The 22,401-nt window shown below is 60.3% G+C and overlaps 1 protein-coding gene across 2 annotated transcripts; it reads right to left on the bottom strand.

The window, feature by feature from the left end:
- Positions 1-1,066: 1,066 nt before the first annotated feature.
- Mknk2 (MAPK interacting serine/threonine kinase 2) lies at positions 1,067-11,755 on the bottom strand. Of its 2 annotated transcripts, XM_052747141.1 has the most exons (14): positions 11,643-11,755; positions 11,386-11,502; positions 7,580-7,667; positions 7,389-7,490; positions 7,212-7,309; positions 5,661-5,740; positions 5,406-5,479; positions 5,151-5,255; positions 5,008-5,063; positions 4,800-4,895; positions 4,381-4,575; positions 3,815-3,979; positions 3,351-3,394; positions 1,067-3,075 (listed from the first exon to the last, which is right to left on the bottom strand). In XM_052747141.1, the coding sequence occupies exons 2-14, from the start codon at positions 11,434-11,436 to the stop codon at positions 2,850-2,852; spliced, it is 1,380 nt and encodes a 459-aa protein (XP_052603101.1). In that variant the 5' UTR covers positions 11,437-11,502; positions 11,643-11,755; the 3' UTR covers positions 1,067-2,849. The 2 variants fall into 2 exon arrangements, with proteins under 2 accessions (XP_052603101.1, XP_052603100.1); XM_052747140.1 differs by having other exon boundaries at positions 5,008-5,255.
- Between the last annotated feature and the right edge of the window lie 10,646 nt (positions 11,756-22,401).

Genomic DNA, 22,401 nt, shown 5'->3' with positions numbered 1-22,401 from the left:
GTTCTCAGGTAGCTCAGGCTGGCTTCCTGCTGATAATCCTGTTATCAGCCTCCTCAATGCTGTTTTAAAATTTGTCCTTTACTCCATGCTGCGGGTGACTGGGTGTGGAGGTCAGAAGTCAGACCTCTCCCTGCGCTGTATGGGGCCAGGGAATCAAACTGGGGTGGTCGGGAGTGGTGGCGAGCGGACAGCCCACTTCTGGTTGCTTTTCACAGACAGGATCTCACTTAGCTCAGGCTGGGCTCAAAGTCCCTACTAGGCAGAGGATGACCTTGAACTTCGGGTCCTCCGGCCTCTACCTCGGGAGAGGCTGGGCCACTGCTTCCAAGTGTGTGCGCTGGGGGGCACACCCGAGGGCTTCTCTCTGCCCGCCGAGCCACCAGCTGGCCTGTGCCCAGCCCCACCCAGGGGCCACATGCCAAGCCTCTAGCCCTCCCAGGTGGCACCGCGCCCCGCCGGCCCTGCCAGCTTGGGCGGTGACCGCTCCCTGCCCTCTGCCTCCTGCCAGGAACAGCTCGTTCTAGCAGAGGTTGCGCTAGAATTTATTTTTGTGGTTTTCTCAAAGCCGGCGGGGCCCGCCCTCTTCCACGTCTGTCTGCGGAGCAGCAGGGAGATCCTGGCGTGGGAGACACCGGGAGCGGTGCGCAGCTGCAGGCAGTGTGGCGGCGCTGCCAGCCGAGCCCGCCGCGGGAGGCACAGGGGCCGCTAACCCGCGAGGGTCCCCGCCTTGTGGGAGGCTCCCACATGCTGGATCGAGGCTGGTCTCCTCGGCCAAGAGAACACAGGGGCACAAACCGAGCGTGGTGATGCACCCGTCACCCCAGCCCTCCACGGCCCCGGCTGAGCAGACCCCAGGCCACCCAGAAGCCACGCCCCGCGCAAGCCCCGCCCCAGAGCCCGCGCGGGGCACGCGGCCCCGCCCGCTGGGTCCCGCACCGCTGAGGCTTGTGCTTCCCTCTGGTGACGTCACCTCCCTGGGACCCATCCAGAGGGGTGTGCGGGAGGGGGCCCAGGGAACCAGTGACTCAGGACCTGCGGGCAGCCGACCTCTGCTGCCGTCACTGCAGAGAGTTTTCAATTTTTATTAAATCCTTACAAAACAGAATACAAAATCCTGGCGTTGACAGTTGGTGGGGAGGGGTCTGTAGCAGTCCTTCCCCGGTGGGGTGGAGTTGAAAGTGCTTGCCTGTCCCACTCTAAAACACGCTCTTTTTACAGAGTTCAGCATGGTTTGTGGCCAAGCCACCCCAGGATCGTCTCTCATTCACAGTTAAGGGGTCTGACCCGTCTTCCAGGTCTGGCATGGAGGGACCAACACTGCTCACCATCCAGTCGGGTTGCTTCTAGAACCTGCAGGGCGAGTCCTCGTGTACCCAACAGCTGAATCAGGCTGATGGGTGAGAACTGGGGTGCCCAGGGGCCCCCCCACCCTCCAGGGGGTCTTTGGAAGTGTGTCCAGAGGCAGGCAGGACTGAAGGCATGTCACCCCCACACTGTGACGACCCTATGAGACTAGGGAGGAGGGTGCTGGGCAGTGGGTGTCCCAAGCCCCCACCCACCAGACCCCCGACATTCAAGTACTCTTCAATAACAGGGAAGCAAGTCAAATTATGTCTTTAAAAAAAAAAAAAAAGAGCCTAAACTAAACTTGACGAACAATCTTGACCAAGGAGTTTTGAGGCCAGGGGCTGCCCTGGAGACACCTGAGCAGAGTTGCAGGGCGGGGTGGCCTGGCCCCCAAAGCCGCCCCCGTCCAGCAGGGCCACGGAGAAAATGGGAACTCATATTGCATAGTAGCTCGTGGCTAGAAACAGCCCCCAGGCCTGGGGCACTGCAGCGCCACCCCAGTGCCTTCCCAGCCTCTCTTGGATGCCCAAGGGAGGCCAAGGCAGCGTTAGCCCCTTTCCTGAAGGTAGGCACACCCAAGTCACTGCCCTTGGGGGCAGAGGGAAGGTGAGGGACCTCTGGGTGTGACCGCAGCTCTGGGTAACAGAAGCAGCCGGGAGAGCTCATGAACTCCAGACCCAGGGGCAGCATAGGGCAGGACATGGCCGTGGTCAGGCTGAGCCCTGAGAAGGGGCACTCAGGTGCCCTGGGTGGGGAGACACGTGGGGACCCCATGTCTGCTGATGTGGGCCTTGTCCAGCACCTCTCCTGCCTCGGTGGAGCTAGCTGGATGCAGGGTCCTCCTCCACGTCTGCCCCTGGCAGGTGGATTGGGAGCAAGAGCTACGCAGCCTGGAGGAGATTCTGATTGTCAACCCTCCAAGGGACAGGGCAGGTAGGGGATGGGGACTGGGGGTCAATCAGGTGCATTGTCCCCATCCACCCGCGCCCCCCCAGAGGTCTCCATCCAGGACAGTGGAATTCCATGCCCCAGATCCAAGGGTGCTCCGCTGGACAGACAAAGGGCAGCTGTGCTCACCAGGACAGCCTGTCCCTGACAATACTGAGGGACAGGGAGAGTGTGGGGTGCTGACCCTGCGGGGTCCCCAGCCCTGGAAGACAGCGGAGTAGCCGGAGTGGAGGTGGGGGCGCAGGCGGCAGGGCCTTCACAGTTGACAGGCGAGCATCGCGGGGTGCAGGCCGAGTGGCCCGAACCCTCCGCCCTCCTCCTGGGCACTTGCTTTCAACAGTGGTAAAAGGGAAACAAAACAAAACAAAGCCAAACAGGCAGGACGGGGGGCTGAGGACAGGAGAAAAGGAGAACACCTCCCAACAGAACCAACCCTACACCCCCCAGCAGGACCCAGGTGAGCTGGTGCCTGGGAGGGCAAGGGGCGGGGCACCCAGGTCCCTAGCCTTCAGGCCCTGCAGGGCAGGGGCATATGTACAAGGGGCTGGTGGGGGTCACGCACGGTCCCCCACAAGGACCACGCGGGTGCCGGACAGGCTTGCCCTCTGGCGCCGCTGGGCCAGCTTGGACTGGGAGGGTGGGGACAGCTGCAGGCAGCGTGAGGTAGCTCGGATGACCACAGGCTGGTCCTGCCCAGCGTCCTCCTCACACTGGGCCAGCTGCCGGTTCATGGCAATGGCCTCAGCCGCGAAGGACGTGAGGTCTTTGGCACAGCTGTTCCTGGAACAGGATGGGGGACTGTCACAAGAACGTGCCTTCGCTACAGCCCTGTGGAGATGCCCACCCCAATTCCAGTGCCCTTCCTTCCAGGTACCAAGCCCCTAAACAGGAGCTCCCGAGACACCTCCCGCACCACAGCACTCGGGCCCCTGTGGCCCTGACATCCCATCGCTAAGGTACCTACTGAACATTTGCAGGGCTCTGGCTTAGGTGCCCCTAGCACCCCAGAAAAAAAAATCCCAAACACACTCACATCCCAAGATCCTGGGGCTCACCTCTGCAGAACCAAGGGTGTTGGTAGGGTGTTCTCTGGGGCGCACTGCAAGAGGGCAGGGCAGTCGGGGTCAGAGGGCACTTGAAGGGCCTGGCTAACGTTAGCCCATGCTCACCACTGCCAGAGCCCACCCACAGATCCACAATCTGTGTCCAAGTAAACCTCTGCACAGTTCCTAGCTCACCCCGCCCCCTTGTCTGTCCCCAGAAGGGGCGTGAGCCACACTGGCCTGGGACTCTCAGGGACACCAGCTTCAGCATCAAGACAGCTCGGGGCCTGCAGGGCTGGGCCTCACGGGGGGTGGGGGGGGGGGGGGGGTGGGGGTGGGGGGTGGTGTGTGTGCGTGGTGTCCAGCTGGGCAGGGAGGGTGCTTGCTGGGAACCAGACACAATGCTGGACCCTTTCTGTATGCTTGCTGTGATGGAGCTGGGGCTCGGGCACCCCTCCACAGACCCCATGGCTCACCCCCTGCACCCACGGGTGCTGCAGGACTTGGGCAGCGCTCAGCCTCTGCTTGGCGTCTCGGACCAGCAGCTTGGAGATGAGGTCTTTGGCGGCGAAGGAGATATGGGCCCAGTCCTTGTCGGGGAACTCATACTTGCCCTCCTGGATGCTCTCAAACAGCATGTTCTGTGGGGGAGGGGAGTGTGAACAACGCTGGAGAGGGTCCTGAGACAGACTGACATCAGGACCGCTCAGTGGTTAGAGCATCGACTGCTCTCACAGAGGACCAAGTTTGTTCTCAGTGTCCACACACGACTCTAACTCCAGGCCCAGGGAATGCAGGACTTCTTTCAACCTCTACAGGCACCAGGCATTCGTATGGCACACATACGTACATGCAGCTAGAACACACACACACACACACACACACACACACACACACACACACACACACACAAATAAAAAAAGGAAAAGAAATGGGGGAGCCCCAGGGGTTCACTGTGAGGTCCTGGTGCCTGGGGACAGCTACGGCACCTCACTCCTCGTTCCAGGGAGCCTGGGTTGGGAGGGGACTCTGGCAGGCGCACCTGGCAGGCTGGGCAGGCCTCTCCTCGATCCCAGCCACAGTCACTGCCACAGTGGCCCACGAAGGGCGGGTAGCCGCTGAGCAGGATGTAGAGGATGACGCCCAGGCTCCACAGGTCGCAGCGCTTGTCATAGATGCTGGCCTCCTCACTGAAGGCCTCCACCACCTCTGGGGCCATGTACTCAGCTGACCCACACTGCGGGTGGGGCAGGCATGCGTCAGGAGGGATACCTGAGGTCCGGCCAATCAAAGGCCGCAAATGTATCCCCACACGGGCAGGTGATGCGGCCGACTCCACCCCCAACCCGCCAACTAACCAGCGGCTGTTGCTAAGCAGAGGGCCACGCTGGCAGGGGAAAGCTGCAGAGCCAGCCTGGCACCTGAGGCCAGCGCCCGCCCCGCCCTCCCGCCCGCCCTCACCGGGGTGAGCAGCTCAGGCGTGGAGATGGGAGAGCAGTCGCCGTTGAGTTTGATGCCACTGCCCAGGTCAAAGTCGCAGATCTTCACCGGCGAGACCTGGGGGTGTGACGAGCACGGTGGGAACCCTGGCCTGCAAGCTCCCCACCGCTCTAGCCTCCCAGGGGAAGGGCAGTGCCAGAGCCCAGGTAGGGCTAGTCAGGCGCCTCACCTGGTTGGGGTGCTCACACAGAATGTTCTCTGGCTTTAGGTCCCTGTGGGCGATGCCTAGGGAGATAGAGCAGGGAGTTGGGGGGGGGGATGCCTCTAAAGCGACCAGGACCTGGGGGCGGACTCCACAACCCCCCGCCACACCTTTGTTATGCAGGAAGTCCAGGGCACTGGCCACGTCCTGCACCACCACGCTGGCCTCCAGCTCGTTAAAGTGGCGCCTTCTGTGGATGTGGCTCAGGATGGACCCTGCGGTGCAGGCCAGGGACAGCTTGGTCACCTCCATAGACCAGCCAGCTCCCAGTCCCGCCTCCACTCCATCACGGATACCCCAGGGCTTCTCTGGGCCCAGGCCCCATTCCAAGTCCTCCACCAGCACCCACCTCCACCAGCACCCACCTCCACGCATCTTCTCAAACACCAGGTAGAAGCGGTCCTCTTCCTCAAAGAACTCGATCAGCTCTAGGACATTCCTGAGTTGGGAGGAAGAGGCAGAAAAGAAACTGAGGCCCTCAGCACCTGCAGCCCAGCCTGGGAGGCGACGCCCTCATGGTGCCACGTGCTCCATGGAAAGCCTGTTTTTCCGGCTGAGCCCAGCCCATGCCCTGCTGAGGTGCTGGGCTCTGGAGAGATGGCCCAGGCCGGCCACCTTACCTATGTCCCTGGCACTGGTACAGCATCTCCACCTCCCGGAACACCCTGCTGCGGATGTGGCCCAGCTGCTTCTCGATGATCTGCAGTGCAGGGAGACACGGCACGTGGAGAAGGTGCCCAGACGCAGCCTGAGGAGTCGGCTAGTCTCCAGCAGGCCCGCCTGGACCCTGTCTAAACTTGGCGGCCAGAGCCGGGTCCTCAGCTCTGGAGAACACGGTTGGCCTGAGGGCCCAGAACTTACTAGAACTCAGACTGACTGTAGTGTCAGCCCAGGCAGGGCACCCCATTGCTCAGGGAAGTTCAGGCAAGGAGGGAGGGACCAGCAGTCTCCACCCTGACCCAATGGCCTCACAGGATTGCCTGAGGCTGGGCCTACAGGAGCCCCTTCACTAGGTGGCTGCCACCCCTGCCCCAGAAGCTCCCACGTGACCCATGCAACAAGGCAACAAGTCACCTGGCTGCCAGCCCAGCCAGTGCCGCACCAAGTCCAGCCCAGCCAGTGCCACACCAACTCCAGCCCAGCCAGTGCCACACCAAGTCCAGTCCAGCCAGTGCCGCACCAAGTCCAGCCTCCTCCACTCTAGTCCAGACTGGGCAACTGGCCCCAAGGGCCTCGTCTGGCTTAGGCCAGCAGTGGACCCAAACTTCAGGAAGCCAGCACCTCTGCACCCAGTAATGGAAGGCCTAGAAGGCACTATATAATCTTTGGTCTTGGACAAGAGGGGTTCCTAGGACCCCAGTTCTCCGCAGGCTGGTACCCTGACCCCCTCACTCAGGTCCCAGCACCCGTCACTCTGGTTCACAGCAGTGACAAGCCACCATGTAGCTAATTCAGTTCGAGCTCCCCGCCCCCGTGGGCCTCGGCTTCCTTATCTGTCCATGGAAAGTGACAAGGCTGCCCTGCAGGGTCACCAGCAGGAGAGCGGTCAGCTAAGTACCTGCCTGGGAACTCCCAGGGACCACAGCTCTGATACCCCAACTTCCAAAATACGACTCTTCCTTTTCCTTCTCCTGCTACCCTCTGACACAGGAGCCACTGGCCAGGCCAGCAGCCCCACCTAGTCAGGTCACAGGACCTCTCTGGACATGAAGCTGACTGGCTGGCCCTACAAGGTCATAAGGCTATACCAGGCCTGTCAGAGCTCCAGGTACACACGGGAGGGAAGGGCACACTGGACTCTCCTGAGGACCTGTACTGACTTTTCCAAACACAGAGCCCTCCCTACTCCAGGGCTACAGCACAGCTTTTCAATGCATTATCCTCCTCCAGGCCAGTCATCGTCTGAGGCGGAGGACCAGCCTTAGGGATGGGCAGGCCAGCACGGCCTCCGACAGAAGTTTCCCGTTCTCAGTAACCACACTAGGGCTCGCTGCCTTCGGAACATGGAGTGAGCAAAGGCCAGCTGTCACCGTGCCTGTGTGACTAGGGCTGACCTGGATTGCTAGGGTGGCCGAGTCACAAGCCCTGGGGCCATTTTTAGATACTGGTTTTCCATGGCTGTGATCTGGGGGTTTAAACGCCACGGGCCCCTGGGGCAAGCCCCAGCTTACCTTGACAGCATACTCCTGGTTGGTGATCAGATTGACACAGGTCTGCACACGGGCATGGGCCCCTTCCCCCAGCACATCCTCCTGCAGCTGGTAGACATCTGGGATGCAAATGGGCAGGTGAGGGGCAGTAGCCCAGTGTCCCCTCCTTGGCAGACCCTGAGCCCACTGCCCACTCACCTTCGAACCTGCCTGAGAAGCTGTCAGTAGCCCGACAGCGCTTCTTTTTCCGGCCTCTCTTCTTGGCATCCGGGATGTCGATGGGCTGGCTGGAGGGCATGTCTGCAGAGGACAGACACAGACCGTGTGTGGCCTGGTGTGGCCTGGCTCCCACAGAGCCCCCCACCCCCACCCACTCCGTGGGTACTCACCAGGTCGGACCTCACACTGTGGGGTGAAGTCAGCGTCCCCGTGCTGGGCAGGGTCCAAGGAGAAGGCCAGCTCAAAAGGATTCTGCCCCTGTTGGGGGGAGGGAGCATGTTCAGGGTGGTTCTCCCAGGACGCCCCAACGATCTCTCCATCAGAGTGCTGAGCCCTCTGACGCCCAATGAGCATGCAGGGTAGGACACTTCTGTGGCCGATTCTCTGTGCTCCTTACTCAGCACACGGGCTTTCACATGAGAAGTGTCTCAGGGTCTCAGTGGCAGAGAACTGTGCGAGGCAGAATCCCTTGGGGTCCACAGGCTCTCAACTCGGGGGTTTTACCACGTGGTTGTCACCTGCTCCTGTTCCTGGTATGGGGCGGGAGGCTGGGCCAGAGAATGGCCCAGCCCCATGTCCACCACACTGAGGGACCCTCCCTGTTGCCTGACTGTGGGGAACGTGACCTTCCTCTCCCAGCCTGGGGCTGAGCGACAGGAAGTCTAAGCCACATGGCCTGCCTTGCCTGCTCATGGGTAGAATGGGGACGCCTGTCCAGCCAGCTGACTGAGGGCTGACCTCAGGGACAGGCGTGGGATCAGAGGTAGGGGCAGGAGCGGGAGGCCTTGGGCGGGACTGACAATCTGTTTTCCCACGGCCTCCCAGGTTTTCTCAGGGCTACACCTTCGGCTTTTAGGCCTCAGTTTCCTTGTGGCTCGGCACAGCAGCGCCTCTCCTCCCTACACTGTGTGCTCTCTCTCCCGTGAATGTGAATGCCTGACTTCCGGGGGGGCTCTGGAGGTCACAGGTAGAGGCACTTCTGTGTGCCATAACACCCTCTCAATTTGCTACATACATCCAAAGCCGTCTACGACCCGAGGACTGCCAACCCCATGGGTCACCAGTTTCATACAGTCAGTGACGGGGGCCACAGGCAAGGTGCCCGGTGGTATGAGTGTCCAGGGCTCTGCCCAGTCCACAGCCTGCAATGTCCAAGAAGCCTTCTTAGTGTGGCTAGGGTTCAAAGAGGACACCAGAGGACCCAGCTGCTAGCTGGGTGGAAGGTCTTGAGATTGACCAGAGAATGTGAGAGCTGCAGGTCACAGCCAACTCCTGGTCTGAACAGAAGCATGCTTACGTAAAATGCTTCTTCACGATGGTGCTGCTGTCACCTGCGTGGTGGTCTGCAAGCCGAGACACTGAGGCAAACCCCAGTTTCAGAGTGAACGACCCCCTCAGAGATCAAGGCACAGATGTGAATGGGTGTGGGGAGCCTGGGCTAAGTCACCGGCCCTCTCTGGATGTCCTCAGTAGGAAGGACTGACAAGAGGGAGACCAAAGGGCTACGGCAGGAGCCAGACAGACACCTGGAGATCAGAGGCAGACGGACAGCAATGGAGAAGCCTTGCAAGCTGACCTGCCCCAGCAGTCACTAGGAGCCTGGCAGAAAAGGGGCACCCTAGCAGGCCACGGGGAAGAGGGCACACACACCGTGCTCTGATAAGCCTGGGTACCCGCAAGACCCATGGCAGCCACCTGCACCACACGAGGTGGGGGCTGGCGAGCAGCTGGCAGGGAGGACGCACCAGGTGTAAGACCGAAGGCTAAGCAGGGCACCTGCTGCATGACCTCAGCCTGGTGACCTTCCTCTGGGCAGGCTGTCATGGTGAGACAGGAGGCGGCCAGCTGTCCCCAGCTCTGGGGACCTTACAAGGGTGAAAGGGGCCCAGTATGAGTCTCTGACATTATCTGGTCACTGTCTCCACTCACTTGTCCCAGCCTTCAACCGAAAAGACTGGGAAATACCAGAACCCCCGCACAGGGAGGATCAGCTGGCTAAGGCACACTCCCTCAGGGAGACCCCCAGGGGCTGGCTACCTTAGAGCCTCCCAATGTGGACACGCAGGAGAGGAAAACAGGGCTGGGGCTGTAGGTTCGTTTGTAGAACACTTGTCTAGCAAGCATGAGGCCCCAGGCTCCATCCCCAGCGCCTCTTAAACCCCAGAAAGAAAAACAACAGAACACAGACAAGTAAACCCGGTAGGACCGGCAGCTGTGCCTCTCTGGCCAGCTGCAGACTGAGGACACTTGAGGAACACTGGCCTGGCTCCAAGGGAGCAGCTACGTGGGGAAGGTTCCAGAAGGCGAGTCCTCAAGGGACCAGACCAGTCTCCGGCTACCTGAAGGACCACCTACCAGCCAGGCCTCCCCAAAGTCCCGGCTCTGCGCAGAGCCGCACAGAGGCCGTGCAGAGAGCAGCCTGCAGTCCTCAGTGCGGTGTGGGCGGTCCAGCCTGGTCCAGCCAGCCTCCCCTGGGTCTGGCCAAGGGCCTTGAGTCAGCAGGCCTGGCAGGAGGTGGCTAGAACCATCCAGAAAGCTGGGGTTTGCTTTGGCGGCCTTGTTGGCCCCATGTGCTGACCCCATCTAGGCTCAGACAAAGCCCCAGGAGGGCCAAGAGGCACCGTGGGTGACATTCTCAGATCCATCTCTCCTCCTCATCCCCACAGCAGCTGACCAGGGAGAACAGGCATTGGGGCAGGGGTGGGGCTGCTGGCCAGGGGCACCGGCTAGACAGGCCTGGGAATTCTTCCCCATCTGCATGCTCCTCCCACAGGAGTGCAGGCATGTACACACACCCCGCCTTCTCTACAGGGCAACAGGTCCCTGCCCCAGGAAGCCATTACATAATCCAGCCTTCCGGGTGCGGTGGGCAGGGTGACATCACTGTGTCCTTTAGGCCAGGCCCCGTGGGGGGCTCTGCCCAGCACCTGCCCACCTTGGTCACCCCCAGATTCACTCATCTAAGATGAAGATTCAGCCAGCCACCATTAACAACACTCCAGAAACTTCCTGTTCGGACAGGAAATAACACTCTGGGGTGTCTTGAGGGAAGGCAGTCCACAGGCCACTGCCAGGTGTGTGTGTGTGTGTGGGGGGGTTTGCAGTCGGGCAAAGCACACCATGGGCCCAAGGGTTTCCCCACCAGACTGCAGCCAGCTTGGAGACTGCAGGGGACAGACACAGGGTTCCCCTGGGACTAGACACGGGAGGAGGGAGAGGCCAGGCTGAGAGATTGCAAGGGAGCCACCGATCACAAGCCAACCTGGAGGAGTCCACGAAAGAGATAACAGCAGCTGACGCCCTCCCAGCAAGAGCAAGTGGGATCACACCCAGAAAGTGGGGTGGGGGGCCCAGGACTGAGACCCGGCTGTTTGCAAGGGGCATGGAGCCACCAGTCACATGCCAGGCAGTGGGTCTTAGAAGAGCAGCTCCTAGGCAGCTGGGGACATGGCTGTGGCCCGCAACAAGCACACACATCGCAAGGGACAGATGTGGGGCTCACCTGGGACCACACACAGAAGTAAGAGACAGACCGGGCTGCGGGATCACGGGAGCCTGGGGGGGGGGGGGGGGCAGTTCGTGAAGGGAGAATGAGCACACAGCTGGAGCCCGGGAGCCGGGGCTGCAGCGTGCAGACTCTCCCAACCGGCACAAGGCAGGCTTGGAAGTTGCAGGAACAGGAACGCTAGGTTTGCTTAGGATCACACACACAGCAGAAGATCGAACTGCGACCAAGCTGTACCGCAAGGGACATGGAGCCACAAGCCTGCGGCGTGGGGAGACGGGGGAGTCCTGGCAGAGAGAGCTCCTAGGCGGCAGGGGACAGGGCTGCGGCCTGCTGCTGACCCCCGCTGCCTCCAGCGCTGAAGTCCAGAGCAAGAACCCCTCCCAGGCCCTGCACCGGCCTCCCGGGTGAGCTTCGCCCCTCCGTCGCACCCGCTACCGCAGTGGGACCCCCCCGGACAGGACCCCTCACCTTGAACGAACGGTGGAAGCCCTGAAGTTCGGCTGTTCTCTTCTGCACCATCTTTAGTCCGGGCCCCGCCAGCGGGGGAGGGGACGCGGGGCCCGGGGGGCGGCCTGGGAGGCGACCCTGCGGGCAGAAGAGACAAAGGGCCGGCGCTGAGCGGGGTGCTCGGCCGGGCGGGGGCGGCCGGGGCTCGGCGGAGCTCCCGCGCTTGGCTCGGGCTTCCCTCCGCCCTCGGGGAATATCGCCCTTGGCGCCGCGCTCACCGGGGTCGGACACCGGCCGGGGTCGCAGCGCCGTCACCCGACCTCGCACAGCCCGGACCCCGCTCCGAGGACTGCGCGGGGAACAGCGCCGCCGCCACCGCCGCCGCCGCCGCCTCCTCCTCCACCGCCACCACCGCCGCCACCACCACCGCCACCGCCGCCGCCGCCGCCGCCGCCACCGCCGCCACCGCCACCACGGACCCCTCCGCTGGGCCGCCGCCGCCGAGAGGAGCCGCGCGCGCGGCCGCGGCGGCCGCTTTTATAGGCGCGGTCCCGGAGTGGACCCGCCCCCTCGCACAGGCCCCGCCCTCCTCAGAGAAGAGAGGAGGCGGGGCTTCCAGGGGCGCGAGGGCCGCACGCCGGGGATGCAGACTGCGGCGGCACGCCTCCAGCGTGAGGGGCGGGGCTTAGCGGGGCGCCCGGCGCAGCTGCGCAAAGAGCGCGTGGGGGACGCCGAGCGCGGCTGCGCACTCGTTCTTTGGGGGGGGGTGGACTCCGAGGGAAGTGGCCCGCGGAGCATCGAGGAGGCGCCGAGTGCGGCTGCGCGTTCCCCGTGTGGCGCCGAGCGTGGAAAAGGCATCGCCGGCGGCGCCGAGTGCGGCTGCGCGATACGGGGGGGGGGGGCGGGGCCGGGCGGGTCCCCCCGTGGGTCCCCCACCCCGAGTGGAGAGGTCTGTGGAGGGCCTCCCGGGCGCGCGCGCGCCTGCGCAGAAGGCACGCGAGGCTTCAGTCTGGTTGGCGGGGCGGCCTCGGCCTCGTCCCGGACGGTCGTTGCCCTGACTTGCGCTGCTGGAGGTTCTGAGCCCCGATCTTGAGCCTGGGGCCGCCGTCTGTTGCCCTGGAAACCGGAGTACGGATGCCCTTGGCCTGGGCCCTGCTCTTCAGCCAGCCGTGGCTCCCTTTGGACCTCCTGGCTCCTCGGGTCCCTCGGTGGGGTAGCTGGGAAAGGAGCAGCCGGGACCTCTGCTGCTTGTGTGCACAATGAGGTTCACCCACCCCCCCTTAGTTTGGAAGTTTTCACCACCTTCTGTTGGGGTGGCAGCTCCACCCCAAGCCCTGGCACCCTGGCATCTCTATACCCAAAGAGTCCGGAATGTTTGTTTGAAGGGGCGGGTTTAGGGAAAGAGACGGGGAAGGGAGCCGAGGAGGATCAGACTCCCTCCAAACATTCCCGACTCCGGGTATAGGGATGCCAGGGTGCCAGGGGCTGGGGTGGAGCTCCCACCCCAACACCTTCCCCTCCTGAGGCTGGAGCATGTCTAGTTGCTGAACGAGGACTTGGCCATGCCTAGGGAATTGGGAAGACACAAGGAGAGGAGCCCCCTGACGCTATCATGAGTTATTTATTTGTGTGTGTGCATGCACACGCGTGCTGCGTGAGTAACGTGTACCGCGGGCATGCAGGTGCCTGAAGGGCCCGGTCAGGGGTGGAGTCACAGGCCGTGTGAACCGCCTGTGTGGGTGCTGCCACTGAACCCTGGGTCCTCCGCAAGAGTAACGCGCTTAACCTCCGAGCCATCTGTCTAGCTCCCAAGCTTCGACTTGTAACTGCATCTGCAGAGGTTTTTATCTCCAGATCAAATCCTCAGGCCCGCACGAAGGTCATTACCTGGATAGACTTGGGTAGAGGACAGAACTCAGCCGGGGCAGTCGGAGGAATAATTTCCTGGCAGACATAAACAGCCTCAGTCAGCCCTTACAGGAGCTTGCCAACAAGTGGGACAACCTGAGTTCATTCCTGGGACCCACGTACGAGTGGCCACGACTCACCTCCCGGTGTGTGCCGTGGCTCCTGTAGACGCGCGCGCGCGCGCGCGCGCACACACACACACAGCTAGCCCTCAGGAGGCAGAGGAGGACTGCTTCAGGTTCGAGGCCAGCCTGTCTCCGTGGCTTGGAGCTACTGAGCCAGTCCCTATCCCAAACTAAGCCGCTAAAAGAGATGATAGGAAAACTCCTGGCGTGCGGCCCCAGATGCCCTCCTGGGACAGGAGGTTGGCGTCCACACTCAAGTGTGGCTCACCTGGCCAGCTGCTCACACTGACCACACAGGAAATAACCCTAAACCGGGGTTTTTGTTCCATGCACTTTAGACGCTGGGGAGAAAAGCCAAATTGCAGAGCCCGGCTTGAGGTGGTAATTCTGTTTTCTGATCCAGAGCCGATGCCTTCCCTACCCCAGCCTGGTCCTGAGATGCCCTCCAGGAGCCCCATGTTGTAAATGGGGAAACTGAGGACGCTTGGAGATGAGAAGCCGGGCCTTGAGGCTGGGTTCTTTCCGGAGTCCTGGGGGCACTAGGGTAAACCTCAGTAGGAGGGGTTTGTGGACCTTGCAGGGTATGACAGCCAAGTATATCTTCAGACCTGGGGTCCACAGGGTTACGGACAAGGACCACCCTTCATGCTTTTCTCTGGAAATGGCCGCCAGTAGAAACAGGAAGGGGTGTACCACCCTGTAGGCACCAGGCAGGGCCTGGGAGCTGTTCACTCTGCCCTGCCCTGCCCTGCCCGGGCAAGCCTCCAGCTTGCTGTCAAGTCTACCTCCAGCCTCCTGTTTACGAGGGAGGCTTCCAGTGGTTGGGACACTCAGAGGCCTCCGGCTTGGGAGCTGGGGTGACTGGAGGGCCTGACTTCCCCTACTGGCTCAGCTTCTGCCCCAGGGAGATATCACCCCAGCGAAAGAATGCCTGCAGGAAGCCTGCCAGAGACCCTGTTCCCTCTGTCCTTCCGGACAGGGGGTGGCTGGCCAGGTGATGGCTGGGTCTAGCCTGAGCAAGGAAAGACAGACCAGAAGGGTGAGGAAGGTCCTAGGCTTACTCCCCCCTGCCCAGGGTTCCAACGGAGGTGGCTGGCCTTGAAGGGGCCTCCTGAGCACTAGGTCTGAGCAGACTCTGAGGTACAAAGGGAGGACAAACAGGAAATGAGGTGGGGCCCCGGGCACACGGCCGGCCTCAGCTTCCTGCATCAGCTGGCACGATTCCCAACAGCCTGGCTTCTTGGCTTCCTTTCCTTCCTTGCCACCAGGTTAGGAAAGGGACCCAGACCTTTCCACCTGCTAGGAGAGCACTCACTGCTGAACCCCGCCCCCAGCCCCTCACGGGGGGTTCTGGGCGGGGCTCCACCCTGACCACGCCCCCAGACCCTCACTGTGGATTCTAGGCGGGGCTCCACCCTGACCACGCCCCCAGCCCCTCACTGGGGATTCTGGGCGGGGCTCCGCCCTGACCACGCCCCCAGCCCCCTCTCTGGGGATTCTGGGCGGGGCTCCACCCTGACCACGCCCCCAGCCCTCACTGGGGATTCTGGGCGGGGCTCCACACTGACCACGCCCCCAGCCCCTCACTGGGGATTCTGGGCGGGGCTCCACACTGACCACGCCCCCAGCCCCTCACTGGGGGATTCTGGGCGGGGCTCCACCCTGACCACGCCCCCAGCCCTCACTGGGGGATTCTAGGCGGGGCTCCACCCTGACCACGCCCCCAGCCCTCACTGGGGATTCTGGGCGGGGCTCCGCCCTGACCACGCCCCCAGCCCCTCACTGGGGGATTCTAAGCGGGGCTCCACCCTGACCACGCCCCCAGCCCCTCACTGGGGGATTCTGGGCGGGGCTCCGCCCTGACCACGTCCCCAGCCCCTGTTTGTTTTGATACAGAGACTCCCTCTGTAGCTCAGGCTAGTTCCAAGCTTTCTGTAGCCTCAGCCATGCCTTTTGGGGGTAACAGTGGGTCATCCCGTTCTCCCAGCCTCAGATATCTGCCACTGTCCTCTGCTTCCGTCCCCTCAGCGACCTCCATGTGTACCCATTTTCTCTTCCCCTGGTTTCAGCAGACATTCTGTCCACACACATAAGTGTGAGCAAGTGCAGGGCTTGTGGCCCGGGACCGTGCAGCCTGTGCTGGGACCTTTGGGGAGGGGAGATCCTTCCTAACCCGCTCAAAGCTGGCACTCCAGGCTCAGGGGACTCCATACAGGGCCCTCAACACCGAGCGGGGTCTGAAAGGGCCTTAGCGCTCCAGGGTCAGAACGAGCACCTAGGGCTGAGGTAGCTGGATTTGGTGAAGGGTATTCCGAGTCTCCAGGCGTGGCGCTCACCCCACTCTGCCCTCAGACAGCTCAGTGCAGGTACCCCAGTGGAGAGACAGGCACCCATGCAAGTAAACTGGCCGCTGAGCTGGTCTGATGCAATTGGCTGTAAGCAGCCCTTCCCGTAGGCGGCTGAGCAGGACGGAGCCAGGGCCCGGGGGTGTCCCACGCCGGGAGCAGGGAGCATCCTGCCAGCCGTGGGTGTGGCCGGGCAGCTGTGTCTGCCAGGTCTGACCAGGCTGCGAGTGCCCTGGCAGCTTGGGCCCCGGCTGTCCTCCTGACCAGGTCACGCCACACAAGTCCCACCCCGCTTGGGGTCCCTAAGGGAGTGACAGGGGCTGTGCAGAGTGGCTGGGAAGCGCTGGCTCAGCAGCTGGATCAAAGCCACACTCTGACAGTGGCCGGTGAAGCAACCGCTGGCCGGGCCGCTCTGCTCCTCCCCTGGGAGAATCCTCTGAGGGAAGTCTAGATCCTGTCACCTGGCATTTGCTGGTGACAGGGACCTAGGGTGTCACGTACTAGAACCTGGAGTTTGCGTGGGGACTTTAATGTTCAGAATGCAGGGGAGGGGTGTGTCTCGTCACCTCCTGGGGCACAGGGGAATCGGAAGCTAAGCAAAACACACAAGATAAAAGCTAGAGCTGGGGACCATCATAGTTTGTTTTTTTTTTTGGAGACAGGGTCCTGGATCTCGCTCTGTAGTCCAGGCTGGCCTCGAACTCACAGAGATCCTCCTGCCTCTGCCTCTGAGCGCCCCCCCCCCCCCCGCCCGGCCACCATCGATTACTGAATGTCCAGGGCCACTGTGAGGTCCTCCTCATAGGGAGGCCAGGAGGCTGTGTGTGGCGATTGGCAGGGGGAGGAAAGGGCGGCGGCCGAGGGATTGGTGGCCGCCACACACCGGGACAAGCGCCAGAGCCGCAGGAGAGACAGCCGGGCCTCTCGCGATCCCGGCCCGCGTGGGATGACAACGCGAGCCTCAGCGGCCGAGCGTCGCTCCGGCCCGGGCGGGACCTTTGGGCTCCCAAACTCGCAGTCAGCCTGGCCACACCGGGCCCGGCTGTGCGGGAAACTGAGGCAGGCCCCGGCAGCAGCAGGAGGTGGCTCGGGCTCAGGTCCGCGTCCCCCGACTGTAACAGGCCCTCGGGAGGCGCGGACGTGTGTCCTGCCACGCGGGTCCACAGCCCGTCCGCAGCCCCGGCAGCGCCAAGAAGCCAGCGGTTGCCAGGCAACAGGTGAGCGTCAGCCAACCCCCCCCCCAGGTGCCAAGGCTGGCCCCAGCCGTCGGACCAATAGGATTCTAGAGGCTTAGAGAGGGGGGCGTGACCAGAGCCAACTTTAGCCAATGAGGTTGTTGTTATTGAGCGTGGCGAGTCGCTCTTAAAGGGACCGCAGGAGTCGCGGACGGACTCTAGGCTGAGGGCCCCAGGCCTGCCTGAGGACCAGGGTGTGAGCTTGGGGGCCAGCAGGGCAGGTTAAACCCACGTCGTCCTCTGCCTGGCCTAAGCCTGGGTCTCCCATGCCTCAATTTCTCTTTTCTTTCTTTCTTTTTCTTTTTTTTTCTTTTTTTTTGTCTTTGTTTTTTTGAGACAGGGTTTCTCTGTGTAGCTTTGGAGCCTTTCCTGGAACTCACTCTGTAGCCCAGGCTGGCCTCGAACTCACAGAGATCCGCCTGCCTCTGCCTCCCGAGCGCTGGGATTAAATGCATGTGCCACCACTGCCCGGCTCAATTTCTCTTCTTTTTGGATTTTTGTTTGTTTTTGGTTGAATCCCTGGCTGTCCTGGAACTCGCTCTGTAGCCCAGGCTGGCCTTGAATGCACAGAGATCAGCCTGCCTCCACCTCCCTAGTACTGGGACTGTAGGGGTACATCACAACACCCAGCTATTAGTTAATTTTTTATTTTTATTTATGGCTGTGTGTGTGTGTGAGTGTGTGTGTGTGCGTGTGTGAGTGTATCCCACATGTGTGTAGAAAATAGAAGAGGGGGTCAGAGCCCCTGGAGCTGGAGTTACAAGTGACTGTGCACTGGCAGATATGCGTGCTGAAAACCAAATTCAGGTCCTCTGCAAGATCAGCAAGTGCTCTTAACCACTGAGCACTTAAATTTTAAAAATTTGTCTTAGATTTTTTTCTGTCCTTTTCATTTATTTAATTATTATTATGTGGCGGGGGATGGTGGTGAGACAGGGTTCTCTCTGTGCAGCCCTGGCTGCCCTGGATCTCGCTCTGTAGACCAGGCTGGCCTCGAACTCACTGAGATCCGCCTGCCTCTGCCTCCCGAGTGCTGGGATTAAAGGCGTGCACTGTCACCACCTGGCGTAGATCTATTTTTAAATCGTGTGTGAGTGCAGATGATTGTGGGGGACAGTGGCAGCGGATCCTCTGGGCCAGGCCATGTGTGGCTGGAGCTTAGCATGCAGGAACTGTGAACCAAACGGCCCCACCCCCCAAGTATGCATTTTCTTTTCAGTAACATTTAAAAAAAAGTGTATCTGTGTTTTCCTGAATGTATATCTGTGCAACCCAAGTTTACCTGGTGTCCACAGAAGCAGGAGAGGGCATCAGGGTTACAGGTGGTTGTGAGCTACCATATGGGTTCTGGTGATGTAGGGTCAAATGCGGGTTTTAGCCAATAGGAAGTCTTTATTAGCCAGCAGGTAACCACACTAGTCCCAGTCTGTGTCTACACAGCGTAGTCCTGAGCTGTTCTCAGGGTGAGTTCTTCAGCACAAACCACATCCTGGATTGACATGCTTCAGTTAGCGAGAACAGTTAGCCGGAAGCGGAACTACAGAAGCCAGCACGCCAAAAAGCAAGGCTCGTGCGTTAGGGACTTCCCAGAACCGTGGGCTTTGGCGGATAGGTCTCTCCATTCTGGCAGGCGGTGCTGTCTACATGCTGGATTTTATGACCTGAATGGAGTCGGCTGTGCTGTGGTCTGGAGCCCTGTTATACTGAGAGTCAAACCAGTGACCTTAACCAACGAGTCCCTTCTCCAACCCTTCAGTTAAAATTTTAAATTAGCATACAAAATGATAGATTTCAAGGCATGAGCTCTGGAGCTCAAGAGTTGGTTCAACTGTTAAGAGCACTGGTTACTCCCGCAGAGGACCTGGGTTTGACTCCTAGACCCACAAGGTGACTCCCAACCAACCGCCTGTAACTCTGGTCCTAGATCAACACTGTCTTATGGCCTCCAAAGGCACCAGGCACTCACGTGCTACACAGACATCATGTACGCAAAACACATATAATTTTTTTTTTGCCTCCTGAGTGCTGGGATTAAAAGCATGTGCCACCAACTCCCAGCATAATAAATAAATCTTTTTTAGAAATTTAAAGTAGAGGCCACTTCCCCTCCACTACGATGAACAGATACATGATGGAGAGAGAGGAAAAGGGAAAAGTAGAGAACAATGTCGTCAGGGGCAGGTTTGCAGCAGCCTGGGGATCATGCAGACAGACTCAGCCTCTGCATGTGCTGCCTGACTCCGGGGAACTACAAAGGCCCGGAGGAGGAAAGAGTCATGTTCTGGACTGGACCTCTTTGAAGGACCAGTGTGGTCAGTGCTACCACAGGAGGTCATGTTGGTGTCCATGGTCCATGCTGTTGCCCCTGACCACGATGAAGAGATGAAGACTGAGCCCCCGGCGGACATGTGGCTGTGCCACTGACTGAGACCTTGGTGGTGTCCTCCGGCTTTGTAGCCTCGGGGGCATTCTGTTTCTTGTTTGTTTTATTTTGTTTGTTGTTTGTGTTTTTACTTTTGGTTTTGCAAGACAAGGTTTCTCTCTGTAGCCCTGCCTGTCCTGAACTCACTCTGTAGACCAGGCTGGCCTCGAACTCACAGAGATCTGCCTGCTTCTGCCTCCTGAGTGCTGGTATCAAAGATGTGGGCCACCACCACTGGGCTCAAGGTGGCCTTCTGGGCATGAGTGGCATGTGTAGCCACCCCAGGTCATGTTGATGTGACAGTGGCCTTTGCAGCCCTGAGGACCATGAGTGCATCCTGATATGGTCAGGGGCTGTGTTGGGGTCTATGGCCGGTGTCACCCCAGAAGGCCATTTGGATGTTTGTGGTCTAGGCTTCGACTAAAGCCGTGCTGACGTCCATGGGCCCTCCTGAGCTGGCCCTGGCCCTCAACGGCAGGGCATGGGCGTAGGGAAGGGCTGTCCCTGTGGGGGTCTCCACATTTGATGGCTTCTAGGGGTTGTGGGTGGGTACAAGAGGAGAAGTCCCACCTTTCCTTGGGGGGCTGGTCACCAAGAGTTGGACTCTGCTCCAGTGTGTATATGGACAACACAAAATGAACGTTTTTTTCATTCTCTTGCTATTCTTCCTTTTTTCTTGTAGGTGGGGGGGTCACAGATGAGGGGTGAGGACTGAGGTGCATGTTGTGAAATTCCCAAGTAATCAATACAAAAAGTAGACCCACTGAGTATGAAAACAAAAACCAAAAAACTTAAGGTCAGCTGACCCCTCCGCAGACGTGGAGGGACCTCCAGAAGGCAATGCTCATTGGCACGCCCCAGACACAGAAGGACACACAGCACCGGAGGGACGGAGGGACTGTCAGATGAGCACAGATGAGCACAGTTTCAGTGAGAGGAGACGGAAAGTTCTGGAGGCGGGTGGAGGAGCTGCAGCCCCTCCATTGTAACCTTCAGTGACCTGTTGCACCTGCAGCCCTTCGGAGGCGGCTGTCTCCACAGGCGACAGGTGACGTGGTGGAAGGCACCAATGTGTCCCCTTAGAGGCCCAGGGGATTGGTCCTTGTCTACCTTACTTGCTTTAGCAGGCAGCCATTGTGGCTGGTGTCTTGGTGTCCCAAGGCAACAGGACAAAGCAACATTCACCGAAACAGTGATTACAGTGACCTGGCTAGCCCTGGACACCGTCCCCAGCCTCCCAGATTACAGTGACCTGGCTAGCCTTGGACACTGTCCCCAGCCTCCCAGGATTACAGTGACCTGGCTAGCCCTGGACACAGTCCTTAGCCTCCCAGGATTACAGTGACCTGGCTAGCCCTGGACACGGTCCCCGGCCTCCCAGGATTACAGTGACCTGCCGAGCAAGCCTCACACCAGCTGTGGCTCGGGAGGTACAGAGAGCCAAGCATAGCAGGACATCTCTGGGGATCTAGGTCAGCTGCCTGAGTGACCTAGCCAGTGTCACATACTGGGACCAAGACTACTCAGGCACTGGTAGTTAGAGGACACTAGAGTGTGGGGACTGTGTGTGTGCGTGTGTGTGTGTATGTGTGGTGTGAAGGTGACCCAGATGCTGTGTCCTCAGGTAGGCAGTGGGGTGCTGGGGAAGGCTGGAAGTTGGTGTTCCAATGATCTTGTCTTCTCTGGAGACTTGCTGGGGACAGTGTCTACGTGAAGGTGTGAAAGGGGTAGTGGCCAAAGAAATATCTAGGAACATGGGCCATGTACCCACGGTGGCCACTGGGCCACCAGAAGGGCCACCTAAAACATCTGCACAGGACACAAAGTGTGTGCCAAGGCCAGCATTCCAGCCGTGCCCTGGCCGGGTCTGGGTATTACTCCAGAGCACAGAGGGACAGTGAAAAGGTCACACAGCGCAGGAGTCCACAGGGGGAATGCCCAGGCAAATCCAGACTCGAGGGGCCATCCACTGGGGGGACACTCTGTGGTGGCCACGCCCCTTGCCCAGGTCACCTGTGTCTTCTGGCATGGAACCTCGCTGGCGGAACACGTGCCGACTCCAGCTCTGCAGATGAAGGTCTACAGAACCTGGGACCTCGGCAGAAGCAGCACGCCTCAGGAAGCGTGACCGAGAAAGGCAGGAGAAAGCGGAGGAACATCCCAGCGGCCTCACTGGACCCGGTGGCCGCTCTCCTGCCTTAGCCCACAGTGCCCTCTATGGACGAGAAGCGGCATTGCACCAACGCCTGGGGCGCCAGGGCAACCAACCACACCAGGAAGACACAGACCTGGAGGGACTTCAGAAGTGTGGCTCCGGCACAGTGCAAGCCTGTCATCCCACTGCTTGGGAGGATGGAAGCAGGAGGAGCGTCATGAACTGGAAGTTAGGAATCTTGTTTCAGACCACCCGGAGGGGCTACACAGGGAGACTTCTCTCAACAAAACTGCTCTATGGCATTTACAACCACAATACACACACAGAAACATTCTCAGATGGTTATCAAAACTGCATACTTTTCACATAAAAAAGAGGGAGGGAGGCCTGGCAGTGGTACTCGGGAGGCAGAGCCAGGCAGATCTGTGAGTTCGAGGCCAGCCTGGTCTACAGAGTGAGTTCCAGGACAGCCTGGGCTATACAGAGAAACCCTGTCTCGAAAAACCAACAACCCTCTCCCAGCAAAAAAACCTAAAGGGGTGGAGTCCTGCCTAGAACCCCCCAGTGATGGTTGGGGGTGTGATGGGGCAGGACAGAACAGACTCCAGTTGTCCTGACTCCACATGCACAGCGGCACATAACACACACACACACACACACACACACACACACACACACACACACACTCACATTCACACAACAGGAAAACCCCATCTCAAAAGAAAAAAATAAAATGCGGCTTCACATTACCCCGGGGTCCCTTTAGGGTCAAACAGGCCGTTACCAAAGCTGTCACCCACCCCCGCAGGGTAGGAGCCACACAAATGACGACATCCCACTCCCAGCA

Source organism: Peromyscus californicus, unplaced genomic scaffold (genome assembly GCF_007827085.1).
Source record: "Peromyscus californicus insignis strain IS unplaced genomic scaffold, ASM782708v3 Scaffold_1__1_contigs__length_55948999, whole genome shotgun sequence".
NCBI lineage: Eukaryota > Metazoa > Chordata > Mammalia > Rodentia > Cricetidae > Peromyscus > Peromyscus californicus.
This window is presented reverse-complemented; position numbering and strand designations above follow the sequence as displayed.

Coding starts and splice junctions, on each gene's coding strand:
- Mknk2 (XM_052747140.1), bottom strand. CDS start 11,436: ATGGTGCAGAAGAGAACAGCCGAACTTCAGGGCTTCCACCGTTCGTTC. Junction 3,980..4,380: donor AGGCCTGCCCAGCCTGCCAG/GTGCGCCTGCCA, acceptor CCTCCCCCACAG/AACATGCTGTTTGAGAGCAT. Junction 3,395..3,814: donor AGCACCCGTGGGTGCAGGGG/GTGAGCCATGGG, acceptor GCCCTCTTGCAG/TGCGCCCCAGAGAACACCCT.